The 20,455-nt window shown below is 28.7% G+C and overlaps 4 protein-coding genes across 6 annotated transcripts in view; 3 read left to right on the plus strand and 1 right to left on the minus strand.

The window, feature by feature from the left end:
* Window positions 1–278: 278 nt before the first annotated feature.
* Window positions 279–7,807, plus strand: LOC108571094 (endoribonuclease Dcr-1). The gene is given in 20 exon segments (XM_017933068.1): window positions 279–319; window positions 321–455; window positions 554–713; window positions 794–1,089; window positions 1,160–2,088; window positions 2,180–2,358; window positions 2,602–2,753; window positions 2,854–2,995; window positions 3,072–3,302; window positions 3,408–3,587; window positions 3,665–3,878; window positions 3,991–4,163; window positions 4,238–4,416; window positions 4,492–4,745; window positions 4,813–5,996; window positions 6,070–6,659; window positions 6,768–6,928; window positions 7,007–7,227; window positions 7,310–7,475; window positions 7,560–7,807. Coding segments are annotated over 20 exon segments (5,835 nt in total).
* A 2,770-nt stretch (window positions 7,808–10,577) lies between these two features.
* On the minus strand, window positions 10,578–13,470 carry LOC108571125 (nitrogen permease regulator 3-like protein). Its single transcript, XM_017933101.1, has 9 exons — window positions 13,232–13,470; window positions 13,072–13,144; window positions 12,479–12,676; window positions 12,126–12,397; window positions 11,954–12,049; window positions 11,664–11,882; window positions 11,268–11,601; window positions 11,016–11,192; window positions 10,578–10,952 (listed from the first exon to the last, which is right to left on the minus strand). Exons 3-9 carry the CDS (start codon window positions 12,638–12,640, stop codon window positions 10,578–10,580), a joined length of 1,635 nt encoding a protein of 544 aa, XP_017788590.1. The 5' UTR covers window positions 12,641–12,676; window positions 13,072–13,144; window positions 13,232–13,470.
* Window positions 13,471–14,344: 874 nt separating this feature from the next.
* LOC108571129 lies at window positions 14,345–17,162 on the plus strand. 3 transcript variants are annotated; one of them, XM_017933107.1, is made up of 7 exons: window positions 14,345–14,513; window positions 14,746–14,988; window positions 15,193–15,295; window positions 15,500–15,510; window positions 15,607–15,752; window positions 16,205–16,358; window positions 16,978–17,162. In XM_017933107.1, the coding sequence occupies exons 2-7, from the start codon at window positions 14,751–14,753 to the stop codon at window positions 17,160–17,162; spliced, it is 837 nt and encodes a 278-aa protein (XP_017788596.1). In that variant the 5' UTR covers window positions 14,345–14,513; window positions 14,746–14,750. The 3 variants fall into 3 exon arrangements, with proteins under 3 accessions (XP_017788596.1, XP_017788593.1, XP_017788594.1); XM_017933104.1 differs by having other exon boundaries at window positions 15,500–15,752; XM_017933105.1 differs by having other exon boundaries at window positions 15,506–15,752.
* Window positions 17,163–19,880: 2,718 nt separating this feature from the next.
* LOC108571059 (pleiotropic regulator 1) overlaps window positions 19,881–20,455 on the plus strand; it is a 2,637-nt gene continuing 2,062 nt past the window's right edge. The window contains exons 1-3 of the mRNA XM_017933028.1: window positions 19,881–19,962; window positions 20,032–20,150; window positions 20,238–20,452. Coding sequence (XP_017788517.1) covers window positions 19,916–19,962; window positions 20,032–20,150; window positions 20,238–20,452 — 381 coding nt within the window. The 5' untranslated portion in view covers window positions 19,881–19,915. The remainder of the gene's footprint in view (window positions 19,963–20,031; window positions 20,151–20,237; window positions 20,453–20,455) is intronic.

A 20,455-nucleotide genomic window follows, 5' to 3' on the forward strand; every position in this document is an offset into this window, starting at 1 on the left:
TTATTAAAATTTCAATATTATTTATTAAACTTTTGAAGAATTTAGGTTAAATAGCACTACCCAATCAGATTGCGATTATAGTATGCATGTACACATATTGTGTGTAGTGATGTATCAAGTATTGAGTATGATAATTATCTACTGTAGTTGCTCTAGCCTAACCTTAAATTAAAATTTAATTAAGATCTAAATAATAAATCTTATAAGGATAACTATATTTTTAGTGTAGTTAAGAATAATATTTTTATCATATTACAATAGTGAAAGTTATAGATTCCATGGCATTTCCACTGAACGATCAGATTTATACAAAATCTTTTAAAAGAATTGTTATTACAGGTGGAATTATTTTATGCTTCTAAAAACAAAAACATTATTGTTTGTCTAGGAAAAAATTATGAACAAACTTTTATTGTTATAAAATTGATTCAAGAATTTGCTACAAATAACAGACGGTAATATGTACTATATAACTTTAATTAGTTTCTTTTCATAATATATTCTTTTATTGAATATTTTTGTTCAAATAATAATTAAAGAAATTATTATTTAGATTGTTAAGTAAAGGAGGAAAACGATCGTTGTACATATTAACAGATAACGAAAAATGTGCAATAAAAGCAAGTTATATACAACAGTTAACAGATTTAAAAGTATTGTTATGGGATACATGTATGCAAATGGAATTTATAGAAAAATTTGAAATTTCTCATGTAAGAAACAGTATTAATGTGTTTCTAAGAAATTGGCACTTGTTTATTATTTTTTTTTAATTCACAATGATTTTTTTTAGGTACTTGTTACAACTTCTAAAACATGTGCACAATTATTAATAGACAAAAAAATTTTACCACATCAGATAAATCTAGTCATAGTTGATGAGTGCCATAAATCTATAGAAGATAACAAATTAAAATTCATTTTACAAACATTTTTATCTTGTGTTAATGTTCCTAGAATTATTGGATTAGCTGTACCATTGTTTAATTTGACACAAGAACCTGGAAGATTAGGATTAGAAATAGAAAAAGTAGAAGCTACATTTAAGTGTGAAGTTGAAACAGCTAGTGATATACTATCTATATTACGGTAAATATAAGGTTAATACATATTCTATTGCATAATATTTCTGTTTAATTGATAATAATTTCTTAAATAGTTATAGCCCTAAACCTAAAGAATATGTAGTGGAATGTTCTAAAAATAAAAAAGGGGAATTATATGATACTATTGAAAATTATATATTACATGCTATTGAATTTTTACGTGATCATCGTCATGACCCAACTGAGATTTATAATGAAGAGTTCTATGAAGATATTCAGAAAATACCTGATCCTACAGAGAAACCATTTCAGATGATGCAAGATTTTTTGCATATATTAGAAACTCTTGGACCATGGTGTGCAGATCGTGCTGCTCTTGCTCTTTTAATTTTAACAGAAAAATTGAAAATGAAAACACCTTATGAAAGACATTATTTGTTATTAAATATGGTTGCATCTGTTTTTATGAAAATACGAGCTCTGTGTGATAATGCATTTGAAGTTTTATCTGAGAAAGAACGAATATATAAATATACTACACCAAAAGTTCACAGACTACTACAAATTTTAAAAACATATACACCATATTACACTAAAGATATCAATAATTCTAATAATAAAGTAAATAATGAAAATATTTCTCTAAAGTTATCTGTACATACTAAAGAAAATTCTATTAAAGATAAACCTATGCAAACTAAAAAATTAGAATGTAATTGGAAAGGTAATGAAGAAAATTGTAAAAAACCATTCAAACCTCAACGACACATGCGTGGAGTTACAGATCCTGATTTACTTTGTGGAGTAATCTTTGTGGATAAGGCATTTGTGGCAAAAGTGTTGTTTTATTTATTAAACGAAATATCTACACATGATGAAGATTTACATTTTTTGTCACCTTTATATGCAATTGAAAGAAATAGTGACGATATAAGTTACTCGAAAGATTTAGAAATAAAACATAGAAAACAAGAAGAAGTTTTGAAAAGATTTAGAATACATGAATGCAACTTATTAATTTCAACTTCAATTTTAGAAGAAGGTTTGTTGTCAATTATTTTATTAGTGTTAAGTAATTTACTTTTATTAATTAATGATTTATGTGAATTTTAATACTATTTTACTGTTGTTAGGTATTGATATTCCAAAATGCAACTTTGTAATGAGATATGATTTTCCAAAGACTTACCAGTCCTATGTACAATGCAAAAGTCGAGCAAGAGCTGTGGATGCTTTACATATACTATTACTATCACAAGAAGTATCAAAGGAGTATATATGGCAGTTGGCTCAATATCATTATATAGAAAAGGTATCAAATTGTGGTGCATACATACATTTTTTCTTAATTATTTTAATTAATTATTGTGGTAAAATTTAATCGAATATATGAAGTGGATCTGATGTTTGATTAATGACTGTAACGTCCGCTCGATTTAATTTATTCATGACCTTCAGTGTGTACCAGTTTTAATATCAGCCATTTAATGTGGTTCATTACCTGTGTCCATCCCAGTCGAAAATTTTAATGGAAGAGCATCAATCTATTTTGTAGACTTTGTTAATAAAATGTTCTAATAACGAACCCTCTGAAGAAGAAGAAAATGAAGCAGATATGTATGCTACTATAATACCACATTATAAACCTCTTGCTGGAGATGATGCACCCAAAGTTACGTTTAATTCTGCTATATCATTAGTGAACAGGTAGTATAAAATGATGAATATGTAAAAATGGAAACATTTCTAACGTTTTATATTTAAAATTTTTTAAATTATTTTGTGTTATAAAATTTTGCTTAAGCAGATACTGTGCAAAATTACCTAGTGATACTTTTACAAGACTAACTCCAGAATGGCACATTGAAAGAATAAATTATGATAATACACCTATGTATGTATGTTCTTTACGACTTCCTATAAATTCTCCAGTAAAATATGTTGTATCGGTGTGTATTTTTCTCTGTAACTAAGAATTTAGTGCTTAATTTTTTTCAGCATACTGATATATTACTTTCATTTTAGTCATATCCCATGCCTAATAGAGCTATGGCAAGACGAATGGCTGCTTTGCAATTATGTATTGATTTACACAGAAAAAATGAAATAGATGATAATTTATTACCTATTGGAAAAGAAAATTTTATAGCTAAACCAGAAGATGCGGAAGTACCTGCTCTTCCAGATGAAAGTAAAGTAGATTTTTCTGAAGCTCGACCTGGAACAACTAAACGAAGACAATATTATTACAAAAAGGTTTTATGTATTAAAAATAACTATAATAATGTATACTTTACTTGTTTCACCATATTACATGTTATATAATTTATCGTGCTTTTAATATTAAACTATTCTTTTCAGACAGCTGAAGCATTAACAGATTGTAGACCAATAGTCGGAATCCCTTCATATTTATATCATATTAACATGGTTCTGAGTTGCCCTTTACCTGAAGAACAAAATACTAGAGGTCGACGTATTTACCCTCCAGAAGAATCAGCTATTGGTTTTGGCATAATAACATTGAAAGAAATTCCTAAGGTAATAACTATAAAATAAAAATCACTTATAACTTTAATTTTGTGTAAAGATAACTAGTATTTAATTTTTTATTTTAGTTATGCCCATTTCCTATTTATACTAGATCTGGTGAAGTTCATGTAAAGTTGAAGCTTAGTAAACAGACAATAATTTTAAATGAAGAACAAATAAAAAAAGTTGCTACTTTTCTCAACTATACTTTTACAAATGTATTAAGATTACAACAGTATTTAATGCTTTTTGATCCGAATGCTTCTGAAAACTCATATATGATTGTACCTGTAAAATTAGGTAATTTTGAATACTCTGAGGAGTTTTTAATATTATGTGACTGTGGTATGTGTGCGTTCGCGTGTATGTCGTTTATTATATATTTATCATTATAGAAATCTGTTTTTAACAGATGAACAATCTGATGTCACTGTAGATTGGGACTTTTTAGAATGTATATACAAAAATCGAAATGCAGTGCCAACTAAAATTCCTGAAGATGTCAGAAAGAATTTCAAGTTTGATGCATCAAAATACCATGATGCAGTAATTATGCCTTGGTATAGAAGTCAGGATCAACCTCAGGTATTTTTATGTTTTTATTGTAAGTGAACAAATTTTATGACTAAAAATAAAATACATCTTTTTGTTAATTCCAGTATTTTTACGTCGCTGAAATATGTACGAATTTAAATCCCAAATCTTCTTTCCCTGGTGACGATTATAGTACTTTTGAAGAATATTATCTTAAGAAATATAATATACAGATACAAAATTTAGATCAGCCTTTATTGGATGTGGATCATACATCAGCTAGATTAAATTTTTTAACACCTAGGTAAATATTACGAAAAGTGTATAAGTGCGTTTATAATTTTATTACCATATTTATATATTAATAACTCCATTTCAGATACGTTAACCGAAAAGGTGTTGCTTTACCTACAAGTAGTGAAGAAACAAAACGTGCAAAGCGCGAAAATCTAGAACAAAAGCAAATTCTTGTTGCTGAATTATGTGCAATTCATCCTTTTCCGGCATCACTATGGAGACAAGCAGTTTGTCTACCTTGTATTTTATATAGAATCAATGCTTTATTACTAGCTAATCAGATACGATGTCAAGTTGCACAAATGATAAATTTAGGAAAAGAGAATTTATATTCCGGTAAATATAAGATTATAAAGACCATTTTTATTTTTTCTAAATTGATATTAATATAACGCTATTTTAGATTTCGAATGGCCAGCATTAGATTTTGGGTGGAGTTTAGCAGAAGTTTTAAAAAAATCTAAAGAATCTGAAAAAGCAAAGTTAATAAAAAATGAAACTACGCCATTAAATTCTTCAAATAATGTAGTTAGTAAGTACCAAAATATATCTGAAAATGTAATAGATAATTTGCATAAATCAGATAAGGATGATTCAAATGAAAAGAAAAATGAATGTCAGTTAGAAAATGATGAAGTAAGGGAAACAGAACAACAAATGTCAAACAATGAAAATGAACTAGAAATTGGTACTTGGTCAAGTGATATGGCAATGAATTCTATGGATTTTGGTACAAGTGATTTAAAATCATTTCCTATAAACGTAACTGTTCTACCAAATGATTTCAATTGGAGTGATGTTCAATATGGATTTCCTGCATGTGAGTCAGATTTTGATGGATATGAATCAGATGATCTTTATAGCGATGGATTTGTCGACACTTCCGATGAAAGTGAAGATGAAAACAGAGGATTGCGAATTTCTTACATGGGAGAAAATGTTGCAGAAGCTGTAGAAGATGAAAAACAAATAACTAAACAAGAAATTAACAAAAAAATTTTAGATTTGTTAGAAACTGAAAAAAATTTGGATGATATTTTATGGTCATATACAAAAGAGAATGAGAAATCTTTAATTGAAAAGCATGAAAAGCATAGACAAGCTCATTATGAATTTACTAAAATAAAGGAGCATGAAATAATAGAAAGTGGATCTTTTATACCGTGTGATAAAGAAATTGTAATTAAAAGAAAAAATTCCTTTAGTGTGGAAACTGAAAAATGTTTATCAGCTTATAAACACAAAGCTTATATAGAAACCATTGTTAATAAATTCACTAATGAAATATTAAATAATAACGACAGCTTACACCCAACAAAAAACAAATCTAATAAATCGGAATTTACATACCATTCGGATAGTAATCTTTTCAGTTTTGATTATCAACCGGAATTAGAAAATCATCCAGGGCCAAGTCCCAGTTTAATTTTACAAGCTTTAACTATGTCCAATGCAAACGATGGTATTAATTTAGAACGTTTGGAAACTATTGGAGATTCATTTTTAAAATATGCTATAACAACTTATTTATATTGTACATATGACAATATACATGAAGGAAAGCTCAGTCATTTAAGGTCCAAACAGGTATAAAAAATTCAAAATAATAATTACTTTTATTGGATGTAGTAATTTATTTTAATGTAATAAAACTTTCTAGGTGAGCAATTTAAATTTATACAGATTAGGAAGACAAAAGATGTTAGGTGAGAGTATGATAGCAACAAAGTTTGAACCACATGACAATTGGTTACCACCTTGCTATTACGTTCCAAAAGAGCTTGAACAAGCATTAATCGAATCTGGCGTACCTTCTACTTTATGGAATCAAGCCGACATTCCAACTCTACAAGCTGTAAATCCCACTGAAATAACCCAACTTGTTCGAGAAACAGAACAAAAACTGGGTATTATGAAAAATGAACTTGATCGCAATGAAGCTACATTTTCGAACAATTTAGATAATCTGCGCTGTTTTATACCATACAATTTAATTACTCAACATAGCATTCCTGATAAAAGTATCGCAGACTGTGTAGAGGCATTAATTGGAGCTTACTTAATTGCTTGTGGGCCTAGAGGTGCATTACTTTTCATGGCCTGGCTAGGAATTCATGTTTTACCTACAGAAGAAATTCATGTTGTACAAGAAATTGAACCAAAAGAAAGAATTTCCGGCAGTACCCCATATATAAAAGGAATGAATGAAAGAAGTCAAATAACATGGTCACAAGTAATTATAATTGATTTGTAATTATAAATATGTTTCTAAATATGTTTTATTACTTATACGTAATAATAAATGTATCTCTAAATATGTTTTAAAACTAGACTATACTGTAACATTTAATTTTAAAGAATGTTTCAAAACAAATTCGTCATTACAGATTCGTTATGGGAAATATATAAGTTTCATGACATTAGTTATCTGCTACAAGCATTTACTCATGCATCATATCAACCTAATAGATTAACAGATTGTTATCAACGTTTAGAGTTTCTTGGAGACGCAGTTTTAGGTAATTAATAAATTATTTTAGCTCAATTTTATTATATTTTTACAATATAAAGTTTAATATACTAATTTGTGATTTTAGATTATTTAATAACAAGACATTTATACGAAGACGCTCGACAACACTCTCCGGGTGCTTTAACAGATTTACGATCTGCTTTAGTTAATAATACTATATTTGCTTCTTTAGCTGTGAGATGTGGATTTCATAAATATTTTCGACATCTTTCTCCTGGTTTAAGTGTTGTTATAAATCGTTTTGTTAGAATTCAAGAAGAAAATGGTCATTCCATTAGTGAAGAGGTAAATAAATTTTAAAGGAACATATCCATATTGTATATCTTTATATTTTACTGTTTACGTTTTTTTTTTCTTTTTTTTTTAGTACTACTTAATCGGAGTAGAAGAATGCGAAGAAGCTGAGGATGTAGAGGTACCAAAAGCATTAGGTGATGTTTTTGAATCATTAGCTGGTGCAATTTATTTAGATAGTGGAATGTCCTTAGATGCAGTATGGGGTGTTTATTATGCCATTATGAAAAATGAAATCGGTAATTTATTCTTTTTCCTTATATATATATTTTACTGTGTAAAAAAAAGAATGCTTTTTACCATACAATATTTTATAATTCCAGAACAATTCAGCACTAATGTTCCTAAATCTCCAATTCGTGAATTATTGGAATTAGAGCCTGAAACAGCAAAATTTGGAAACCCAGAAAAATTGGCTGATGGACGTAGAGTTAGAGTTACAGTGGATGTTTTTGGTAAAGGTTCTTTTAAAGGAATTGGAAGAAATTACAGAATTGCAAAATGCACTGCAGCAAAATGTGCTCTAAAAAAACTAAAGAGAATGCAAAGTTATTCTAGGGATAAGCTATGATAATATACATACATTAAAAAAAAATAAGAACCTCTAAAACGAGATACATCCATATACTGTTGTTAAGACATATATTTCTAAAAACTCGTGTTCGTTGATATTTATAAATTTGTAATATATATAATTTTCATGTATTCTAGCTTAAAATAACATTAGATTGATGTTAAAGTATAGGTTTATGTATTTAACGAATCAAAAGGTATAGTTTCTACTAAAGTTTATTATTACCACACTTAATAGAACACCCTTTTAAAAAAGCATAAACATGGCACTAGAAAATAAAACTTAAAAAAAACAACGATATAAAAAGTACTTAAAAATTCTAAAATCATTTTAAAGATTTTCTATAATATTTTAAGTAATTATTTTTTGATATATACTAAGTTAATCAGTTGTGAGTAACTTTATGTTATGTTACAAAACATTTTTTATGCATTTAGTTATTACTAAATTATGCAAATTACTTGATTACTATTTTGTTTCAAAATTTTAGTCAGTAATATTACTTTGACAATACGTTTTAATAATATTTAAAAATTTGAAATGAGAAAAATTTTGTACAATAAATATGCACAATTAATATATTGTAAAATATATTTAATAGGTACATTATGAAAATTAATACTTAAACTTTAATCAATATTTCACGATTAACAATTTATTAAGAAATTAAAAAATTTGATTTTATAGCATAAATTTGAAGTTATTGTATGAAACTTACATAAATTAATACATGTAAATATTTCAGTTACATCACTACTACTTCGTACCTCAAACATTACCTTAGGATAAATCATTAGGTGCCTAGTCTTATTTTCTTTATTAAAATTAAAAATTACTTAAATTACATTTAAATGTAACATAATCATTGTGTAACTAGTATTACACTTTCTGTGAATACTATTTAGAAAGTAAATATTACGGGTTTTTTGTAACAAATGTTTTGTATTAAACAAAATAAAGGAAACAACTTTCAGTGATATTTTAGAATTGAATTCTTTTTAATTTAATTAGATATTTACAATTTCTTTAAGGAGATGTATTATAGTTGACATACTGAAATCATAAACTTTTTTAAGAAGCAATAAACACAGTATTAAATGAAGCTGTTTTCATAAAAATAGCTCTATTTTTCAAATTTCTTTAAATTTCAAGCAAAATCTTTACATCATAAATATAAGATTACATAGTTTACAAATTAGAAGAAATTTGGTATTTAATTTATTGGACTATGATGTTTGCTTTTAATACAATATTATTGTTGCACGAAATTCTGCAAAACAAGTAATGCAATTGAGTAGAGGATATTTTTTCATTAATGAAAACAATGAATTTGAAAATTCACTGGAGTACGCGACATTTGGCGAGGGCCAATCATATGAGTTCACCGACCCGGCCGTAACATCAGCTGTTTTGGATTGCCTGGAAAGGGCAGGATCGACACACTGACCCAGTGCCAACGACCCACTTCCGTTGAAACAGATTAATTCGTGGACGAGTGGGTAAATTTTTCATAAGTAATAAAATACTTTATTCCTTTCGGATAACGAATAAAAGTATCGAACACAGTTATTAAACGACTTATTTGTTATTCATGAATAACAAATAATTCCACATTATTCTTAACTGAACACTTTGCCGGTCGCAAATTTTTTGCATCGCCGTTAGGTATGTATGTATTGTTATACAAACATCGAAATGACGACAAGAAATCATTTCTCTAAACCTTATAAAAATAACGGTGCAAAGTCAAATTTTTGTGACAGCGACCGATAACCGAGAAGTCACGCATACGCGTTTGTTCAAGATTGCGCGCGGATGAGTCTTTGCGCTCCCCCGTGCCTGGGCGCGGGTTCTACGCGCGTTCTGATTGGCCAGTGTTTTTCGTTAATAATTCAAAAGCGAAGCCAACATTTTGGTAAAGGAAAAAGTTGTTCAGAGTCGCCCCAGCAACTCCCCATTTCCAGGTGGTCGAGGAGTTACGGGACACCCTGTATAGTGCATTTCTTGTCTAATACCTCTGTTCACATTCTGTGTTCCTGTTACAAAGTCGTAGTTCAAGTCGCCAAACACGGGATGGCGCTAGTTTTATTTTTGAAATTTTCCTGTCCTTATCTACCTCTACATACATATATCGTTTTTTGTTTAACTCGTTTTTCTAGTGCTATCCTTATCTAACTCGTTTCTCTGATGCTATCTTTTTCTACATGTATTTCTTTCCTTTGTCTTACTCATTTCTGTATTGTTAAATAAGTACCTCGACGAGTACTCCTACACGAAGTATAGAATCCTATACTTCTAAATGTATAATATGTGTACTCCATGCGCAACTCGATGAGCGGCTCTGTGCTATTTAGCGATCTCGCATCATAGTAACAAAGACGGAGAGGGAGAAACTTTCCATTCGAAGTTTACCCTATGCTGCATTATTTTGAATGTTGAAACCTTAAGCTTTCTGATTCTTTTAGGTACAGAAGATTACACACAAAAAATTAAATACTTAAACCAATTTATTAACATACAACTGCAAACAGACATGTGCACCAAACAAATATAAAAATTTCTTTTTCTCAAAAATTAAACTTATTATAGAAAAATTTGATTTTATATTTGTAATTTATTTTTACGTATAAAATTATTTCTTAGTTGGTTGTATCACTCATTCTATCTCATCCTGTATATTTAATATATTATAACATTTCTAATTAATGCTATCAAAACGTTTATACATAATTAAAGATCGTTTTCATACATATTCAAAACTAAGATGTTAAGAGCCAAACTGACTATAGAAAAGAGCTATAGCAGGGTCTTCACATTCACATGTAATCAATATATCTCTAAATTTATCTAAAATTTGCAGTAATTGAGATCTACGAATATTTTCTAAATACATAATCTCCTCTAAATGGTGACCTCCATTAAAGTAACCAAGACGACACAGTTTATCAAGTAATTTTCTATCATCTGATGGAATATCATAATCTTCCGACTGATAATTATATATTCCATTTTCCTTATGAAGTGTCATTGATAATTCTTCCTTTATGTCAGACGAAGTACCTTTTGGAATATCACTTAAATTCCATGCACTATTACTTTCTGTGATCTCACTTAAATTGTGATTCATTTCATCCTTTGCATCCTTGAGAAAATATGCAGCAAACTTTTAGTTTGTTTTTTGCAGTATAATTTTCTATAAACTTACCAATGATACACGACCATGCACAGTTGGCATGTATTGAACATATGTATGTAATTGTAAAAGTAAATGATTCTTTAGTAACCATATTATTATTTTTACTAATTGTGTTTGTTGTTGTGATTGACTCAAAGGATTTAATTTTTGACTTATAGATGTTGGTAATGAAAAATCACTGAGCACCTAAGTCAATAAAAATTTAATTTTACACATAATTCAAATAATAGTGAATCATATAAACAATTTTCTTAAACATACTTGCAAAAGACAAAGTCCTGGAAATTCTTCAGAAAAGGCTTCTAACAATTGATTTGTAATAACAGCATCTGGTGATACAACATAAACATTGCTTTCGCAAAGAGGATAAATTATAGTAGCTTTTGCCCAATATACTAAGTGTCCAGTTAATTGAAAAACTTGAGTAAGTGTTAAGTCAGAATCTGCAGCTAAAGTTTGTAAACTTTTCAAAGGACTATACATTTGAATTAGGCGTTTAAGTGCTGGAGAAGAATCTATTGGAAGTGAATCCAATAAATCTAAAGGTTCAATGAGTAAGAGCAAACCATGATAAGGTCTTAAACTATTTAAACATCTACAATAAAATTTTATATTTAATATTCATTTCAACTTTCAATTATTTAGTACAATACTAGCCTGTCTATTATTTCTGGATTAATAACAAATCCTTTCTTGTGAGATTGATGAACCTTTTGGGGAAGGCAGAAACGTACTTGAATCCATCTATTAATCATAATATTAATTATACCAGAAGTACTCAGACTACTGAATACAGACTTCAAATCACGTGCAAGTGAACTTCTTTGTAGTATTAATTCATATGGTGATTCATCACAATCACTTTCACCTTCTGATCTATAATCAGATATAAGAAATTCTGATTATTATTTGTTTCATCAAATAACATAAATGATAAATCTGTATACCTAGTAGCAACTTCATCATGAGTAGAAACCATAATTTTTATTTCTTCTGTTAAAAACCCACATCTTTTTTCTTCATGCCTTAAAGCTATACCTAGCCTAAAATAAACAGTACTCAAGATTTAACCACTTTTATATATCTAAGATAATTTACTTACAACATAACATAACACACCTTCTACTTAAGTCATAGTAACACTTTACAATAGAATGACTTGCTTGTGCTTGAAGAGCAAAAACTATATTGAAAAGCATTGAAGAATTCACTTCTTTCAATCCATGAGATGGGACCAAAGTTGGATGTCCAACAAAGCGAACATCATTTACTTTTAATTCAAACTTTTGTTCACATAATTCTGGTTTAACAGCAAATAATGTTGATAATACTTCATCAGTTACTCCAGTTAAATTTCCATTACTTATGTTAGAAATTGGAAAAGGTAAAGACTGTTAAAGAAATTTAATAAGTATTTAATTACTTCATTTAAACAATAATATTTGATACTGAAAGTAAATAGGAAAACTAACTTGCAATAAGTCTTCTGTGATAGTTAGGGAATAAGGATTTTTCCTTTTAGTACATTGATTAGAATCTCGTGTGTGTTTTGCTACATGTGGATATCGAAATAAAAGTCTATCACCTTTACTATCACTTTTCACAAGTATGATACTTAACGGATTTATCTCCATAATCGCAATTAATTGATGTAGAGGTTATATAAAATTCTATCAACAATAAATTATTAAACGATAAATAAAAAATTTTAATTATCTTGCTATTCTTTAAGGCCGGTTTCACACCAGCGGTTGTGAAACGGTTGTTTTGCTACACAACATTTCCATCGTCGTCACCTTTTCGTCCATATTATGAGCAATTTTAGTCAAATGGTTTAACAAATGATAATTCAAAATCACTATCGTAAAAATAAATTTATTTTTTTCAAAACCTTTTCGTTTATATTATGGCTAATATAACAAGTTCATCTCCTGAATCTATATCCTTATTCACTGTATCAATTATCTTAAGAAATTCTTTTTACATGGATTATAATAGTTCATAATTTTGATTATAATTATTTTTTAATTTAAGTAATTATAATAAAGGTGAACTGAAACCTAACCCTTTTAATCCCATGGGTTGAGATGGGGCAATTCAATTCATAGTGGAAGGATGTTTCCAACCGGTATCGTGAACTATAGAAAATTTCTAGTTATTGTAAAAATTTAATTTAAATATGTAAAAAAAATGTACTAACTAGATATTTTTTAATAAAACCTTACCTCCTCTTTCTCCCGTGGTATTTCTAACAATACACGGGCGTCTTATATTGGGAGCAAGAGGGTTAATACCTTACTTTCATTAATTTCTTTATTACTCTAATTCCTAAAAAACTGATTTTTGTTTAGACAAGAGTATCTCTTTCCACAATTTTAAAGCGGTGAAATAACACGATGAAATGTTTGCGCGGTTTGTAGTAACTATCTCCTAACAAGTTGTAAGACCGAGTGCACATCTGCCCCTTCCCCTTCATCACACCACCATCACTGTCCATTTATCAAATAGATTCTAATCTTGTTTCATAGAGACGTTGCGCGTAGGGGCAAAGCCGCGGCGTGTAAGGATTTTACCAGTGAACAGTATTGTTATAGGTTTAAAAAGCATGTGCTCATTTATAAAAGATTTTATTTGAATAATTTATAATACAAATTTATAAATATTTTAAATGTGTGTATTAATTTTCTAAACTATAATTTAATTATTGTATACTGCTCGGTACAATAAAAACTGAATGGAAAATTACTTTGTATGTTACCAATGTCTGATTATGTATGCACCATATTTATACTACTAGTACGCATTTGAATAGTTTGTTTCATTTATTCTGTATCATTGACTTAGTTCATTAATATTCATTTATGTTTATTTTTATTTCATATTTCAAAATGGAGTAAAAGTAGAATTTATAAAATCAATGTAAATATAATTTTGAAATTATATGACAATATAAATACAATATATAGATTTTTATACAGATTTTGTATAAGTATTCAATAAATTATAATCAAATTATAATTCTCATTAATATTCTTTTCTTTTCATTTTTTTAATCATATGAAACAAATAGCACAACTAACGTTAATAAAAATGGCATGTTTCGTTATTTTTTAATTACAGGCACGATATACAATGCATGTAGAACATTTCGCGAATGGACAGATTAATATTATTGTTACTGTAATAGACTTAAAGAGAGGTAAAGAGTAGACTAGCTGTAAAATTTTCGCTGTCGCTCAATACCACAACGCGTGCGCTTTTCTTATAGAGAAGCCAGTAGTCGCCCTAATGGTACTTTCATACAGGGGTGTTGTTTAACACAGGAGGATAGTGTATTTTTCGCAGTTATTGTTGCATGTTTCGTGATTAAAAATACCTAAGATTATGCGAACCATGTTGTTCTTATAGTTTTCCAGTTTTCTTTCATGAAACTGAAAGTAATATAAATAAATATTGGAAACTGGAAGTGTTAATTAATCAGAAAAGAAAAGAGGAAAAAGTGGACAAGTAAGTACAATCATTTTTAAACGTTGTACAGTTAAGAAATACACGAAACTTTTATATTAATTCTATAAAATAATTTACATCGCATTGTCAACTATATATTATATAATTAAATCTATCATCTTACTTTATAAATTTGTATAAATGCAAAATCGAATAAAGATTAAAGGGAACAATGACTAAATTTAATTTAGGTTTTACTTGAAAACTAATTGCTTGTTTTTCCAATGTTAAGGATAGATGGGAGGTTTCGATGTATTGATGAATAATTCGGGTTGTGCAACTTGCACGCTCGAACCACCACCTGACATTCTTCACATACCACCGCCACCGTTTCCAGCGATTCTTCAACAAAGTTCTGATTTTTATCCACATACAGATTTGTTATCATTTCCACCGCATCTTAATGACAGCCCATGCAAACATTTCTGTGATCGCCGTTCTGAAGGAGTACAATACATAGAGCTACCACAGCAAGGTTTGCTATTAAATTTACAATTCCATTGTGTTGTATTAATTTATTTGTTAAGTTAAATTAACTTAATCGTTAAATTTATTTAAAAAAGAGAAGTAAAAATATAACTAAGTTCTATTACGTTATATCTGAAACATTTTCTATTAAAATATTATGCTTATTTCTTTTTTAAACTAGATAAAATAATGTTTACGTTAAAATTTTCAGGAACAGTATTCGATAATACGTGGTTACTGGTTTTAATATCATCTTGCATCGGCGTAACTTTAATAGGCATCATATTAGCGACGTTACTCTTGAAATGCAAATTGTAAGTGTACATTTTTATCATTTGCAAAAAATGTATGATGAAAAAAACATTTAAAGTTACCAGCTAAATATATATTACATGTGTGTAAGAGCATTATTTCGTAACGTTATATTTATGGGGGTGGAACATTCAACGATTAAGTTCATTAATAAAGATAACGATAAAACCTTAAAATGTAAAAAATAATCAATTATTATTCTGTAGCAATAGAAGTGGTAAGAGTGGCGTGATTTCTATACCGAATGCAACATCTGGTATACAAACGAAAAATGGAAGAATTCAAAACGAGGCTGTTCTTTATCCTTGTACAGCTGATACTATGCAAGATAGCCGTGTTATGTGGGCTACACTTACGCCACGGGGTACTACTAGACACTATTTAGAGGAACATACTTATGAAACGATCGGCGGTGGACAATTTCATAAACGTGCCTGTTCAACTACGCCAACTGAACATGTAAAACTTAAGGCAATTTAATGATATTACGTTTATATATGCAGCTACACTTTAATTCATTAACAATTTACAAAACTTTATGATTTTCATTGAATAAAGGATGTTCACATGAGAGGCGGTAATTCATGAATCGAACTCTTTCTTAATAATCTATGTCTAAAAACCTTAATTTTCAAAACTATGATAATAACAATTCTTTTTAGTTATTTTTAAAATAAGTTGCAAAAGACTTAAAAATTATTTGTACGATTTCAAAAAAATTTTTGAATAATACAAAAAAAAAAATAAAGGAAATAGCGTAAGGCGAAATTACAAATTAATTATAGAATACGAACGGATTACCGACTCTAGAAGAATTTATATACTCATAAAGTAGTTTAATTAATTGTACATTCCTCGTATGTAGCGGGGAAACATTTAAAATATCTGAAGACAGATTATTGATTTTGCAGACTTATGCAGATCCACCGGTAACTACGCCAATTCAAAATCGGTTGAAAGACGACAAAGCCTTTGATAACACTGCGTTTGTAGATTATGAAGAACCTTCATTAATAAAGACTGATTATTATCAGCTCAATGATGTTTTGGAATCAAGTGATCCAGGTAATACTTTATTAGGGGAAAGTAGAGCAAAATCGGGTAGGCGGATCAAACCGAGTACACTGTTTCTATGTGATAAGAGCTGTGATATGTGGCCAAAAAGCAAAAACATCATCAGGAAGAGAACTCATCCTCAGAGGAAAATCTTAATGAAGCCCGCACATTTTGCAATGAACGATATGTTCATTCGAAATCCAAAGACGGTTGGTTTCATTGAATTGTATACCGAAGGTGGGCCCAGTGAGGCTTATACTAATGTCGAGGAGAAGGACGATACATTTGTTTACGATTTTTGTTCTTAAAATAAGTTTATTAACTAATTTTTTAACTGACAAAGATAAAGATTTTGTAATTGCTTTTAAAAAAAGATTTTTACTTTTGAAAAATCTTATTTCTCTTGATAAGTAAATATTTTTCTTATGAACAAAATATCTCATTTTCTACTTTGTAAACTCCACTTAACGGTGTAGAATTCTTTTGCCCTTTGATTTGTTGTTGGTACAAAAAAAATAGGTTAGGTTAAGTTAGATACTCGCTTTTACCTCACTTTCCCTTGCTTGTTATTATTTTAACTAATGAACTTTATTAGCTTAAATTTAATTTAATTTGACTTTCGTTACAGGTATACAAAGAGGAACCTCACGCCCTCGTGTTAGCTCACCAACACGAATCGAACATCCAAATTTACCACCACTTAATCTTCATCCTCATAAACGTTCCTCTCGTAAAGGTTCTGCAACGCCACAAGCATCCGATACATTATTAAGAAGTAGTATTACGTCATCCACATACATTCCTACTATATAAATTTTACGTCCAATCTTTGTTATATTTAATGGCTTATACAATAAGCGACGTAAACAATATTACATTTTGTCTACGTTAACTTCACGTCTAGTCACTTTAAGCACGAAATGACAAATCGACCTAGTCGTTACAAGGTATATGTAAATCATATACACTTCCTTTTTTATCAATTAAAAATCTAAAAACGTAGTAATGTGATCAAGTTAAGCATATTCAGATATGTAATACTATGTGTATGTTAAATTTATATTGTGTATGAAATGTCATATACCTAATAAAATTTAGAGAAATATAGAAATTAATTTTATTTCACATATCAACATAATATATTACAATTCATTTTGTACGTTGAATGCAAATTCAATTGAATAAAATAATTTTCGAATAATAATATTGTATTTTAATTTAATTCATTTAATTCAAATTGTACAGGGTAATAAGTCCTTTGATACAAAAAAGTAATTATTAAGATAAGTCTAGAGAACAAACAGATAGTCTAAAATTTAGACTCTAAATATACAAAACTATACATAAATAAACAAAAGTATGCAAAAATTATAATTTACGAGATATATACATATATATAACAAATAGTACCGAATGTTTAAAAGCACAAAAAGAATTACAAAAAAAAATTAACGACATTATAGAATAAGTTGGCATTTAAACAGATACGGTCAAGTCAATTGTATTTTTGTCGCAACGGACGTTATTTAAACGCTCATATGTCTCCAGCTTTATCTGATCATTTGGATACAATTACGTAAATACATACTTGCCTTTATGAGCCAGTTCACGTCATCTATCATAGTTACAGATTTTTTTCAAATTCACAGTATTCATTGATAGTCTCGAAAAACTAAACCGTATAATATTGTAGCTTTTTATTTTGAACACAAAATTGCTTAGGAGTTGCTAATTTTCGTAAAACGATGTGTATTTACTACAAAAATATGATCACGTTGTACAAGTGTCAATTGCTAAGTAACACCTCTGATGGTCTCGTAAAAAGTGAGACCGTATTGTCCTACCCGATTCTGCACGCTGCCCAAATGAAGCTATCCTGGGAAAAATCCAGGGTGAGTTGGGTCTGGCTTCAAGTGGCGCGCTTCACAGGCCTTAAAAACGGATTTTCTGACAAACTATAATCGATATTAAAAATTGAAATATCAATTTAATGCTGTTCCTTCTCTCGGAACAATTCCAAAAAATTACCATTCGATTTCTCGATTTCTGTATAATAAAGTTTCCAAACTGACAGAATGATCTTGGTAACATTAAAAAAATACAGTTTACCATGATATACATCGGGTGAAGCTGTGCAAAAAATACAAAGTTTGTGCCATATCCAGTTAAATTCATACGTATATGTAAGTGCCGCATATTTGCACTTTACACAATGTATCATTTTCTAAGATAAACATTTGATTTAAAACGCCTCTAGAATTTTCATTTTTATCGCTCAATCCTAATATAAATGATGTAATTCGAATATATATAAAAATAATTAAAATTGGTTAATAAAACCATGAAATGCAATTTATAAGTTTTATTTTTTTTTTTCACAACCATATTTATGTTCCTTTATATTTTTAAAACTCGCATTTTGTAAAGAGATAGCTTAACAATAAATTAAAAGGTACATTTAAAAAACTACTAATAGCAAGAATTGTACCCTGATTTATGGCAGTTATCCTACCATTGGCTATAATAATGGAGCCCCTTCAACTTCGTAGCTTACAATTAGTTTCTCCAAAATGTTTGAAAACGACGTTTTGCCAAACCTATAGGTTATATTATCGTTAGAACATGTCTCATTCAAATTAGTTTACCTTAGGAAACGCGAGTCCCTTCTGTGAAATTATTATTTTAAAATACATTGTTTATCACATTAGCACTTTCTAGGCATAATATCTGACATATGTACATATGTATATTCCAATTAATCTTAAATTTTTTTTAATAAATTGAAAATAATTAAATAGTAAATAATTTCCGTTGTTATCTTAATGTAAATGTCAAAATACCAATACTTAACTCATCGTCAGTAACATAAATTCCAAAAATGTACTTGATAATGAAATGTAGAAAATTGAAGTTAATTTAACTTAAATAAAACTACAATTTTGCAATGCAACATAATAAGACTTCCCACTTTTTTGCATCTCATATCTTTTCTACATATGTTTTCGCTCTTGAAACAAAAGATAATTTAATTCTCGCAGAAAGTGATTGGATTGGCGCGTGCGTGTTACATGTGTGGTAGCGTTTTTGTACATAACCTTTGTTTTTAATGTCATTGAAATTGTCAATAAAAGTCATGTTACAAAATTTCAAATTGTTTATTAACTCTGACACTATTTTTAATGAAATTTTAAAGTACTGAACAAAGATTTGAATATAGTAAAAATTTAACTTATGCGTTAGTGAATTATATTATGTTTATTAATAATAACAAAGTTCTGAAATAATTATTTTTAAGCGTATGTTACATTTAGTATAAACAACAGTTACTTTTATAAAAATGGTAAGTATGGCATTTTGAAAAACAAAATTATGGATTACTTTTAATTTATAAAAATATAAATTCAGTTACTGTGGCATTATTAAATACTATTATTGAAAAAATTAAATCATGACAGTAATGTGAGTTTTAAGTAACAAATTTTTAATTGATATATTCTTCTCTATAGGACGTACAAAGACATTCTGTACATACTCTTGTATTTCGTTCCTTAAAGAGAACACATGATATGTTTTTATTAAATCAAGGTACTTTACCACCAGTGGATCCTAACTTGTAAGTATATTTTGCCCTACTAATGCAAATACCATATATTAACCCAAATGCTATATTAATGTCTTATAGGCAAAAAATGAAAAAATCTGTAAAAGGAAAAGACTCTTATGGTCCTGTATTAGAGCGTGTCAAAAATAACAATATAATAAAAGCTCAAAATGAAAATTCAGACCCTCCACCACCAGGCGGTATTTATATATATATTTATTCTTTCAATAATAATAGCTTACTTTTTACTATTATTATTGTTTTAATAATAAGAATATTCTTTGCAGATGAATCTTTTGGAGGAAATAATAATACTATTCTTGTACCTTATAATCCACAACAAAACAATAGTAACACAATGGTAGCAACACAAATAAATTCAGGAGGAAATGCAGTTAATAATACAGTACTTATACCACAAAAAAAGGCACCTTCTATGGCAAAACCAAAGTGGCATGCACCATGGAAACTGTATAGAGTTATTAGTGGTCATCTTGGTTGGGTT

The sequence above is a fragment of the Habropoda laboriosa genome, unplaced genomic scaffold (genome assembly GCF_001263275.1).
Source record: "Habropoda laboriosa isolate 0110345459 unplaced genomic scaffold, ASM126327v1 scaffold106, whole genome shotgun sequence".
NCBI classification, from domain to species: Eukaryota; Metazoa; Arthropoda; class Insecta; order Hymenoptera; family Apidae; genus Habropoda; species Habropoda laboriosa.

What these genes read in the sequence shown, in the direction of transcription:
- LOC108571125 (XM_017933101.1), bottom strand. Translation starts at nt 12,640, where the DNA reads ATGGAGATAAATCCGTTAAGTATCATACTTGTGAAAAGTGATAGTAAA. An exon ending in TACTATGACTTAAGTAGAAG is followed by an intron (nt 12,050 to 12,125) that starts GTGTGTTATGTT and finishes TGTTTATTTTAG; the next exon opens with GCTAGGTATAGCTTTAAGGC. An exon ending in CAGGACTTTGTCTTTTGCAA is followed by an intron (nt 11,193 to 11,267) that starts GTATGTTTAAGA and finishes TTATTGACTTAG; the next exon opens with GTGCTCAGTGATTTTTCATT.
- LOC108571129 (XM_017933104.1), top strand. Translation starts at nt 14,751, where the DNA reads ATGGGAGGTTTCGATGTATTGATGAATAATTCGGGTTGTGCAACTTGC. An exon ending in CATAGAGCTACCACAGCAAG is followed by an intron (nt 14,989 to 15,192) that starts GTTTGCTATTAA and finishes TAAAATTTTCAG; the next exon opens with GAACAGTATTCGATAATACG. An exon ending in TTTGGAATCAAGTGATCCAG is followed by an intron (nt 16,359 to 16,977) that starts GTAATACTTTAT and finishes CTTTCGTTACAG; the next exon opens with GTATACAAAGAGGAACCTCA.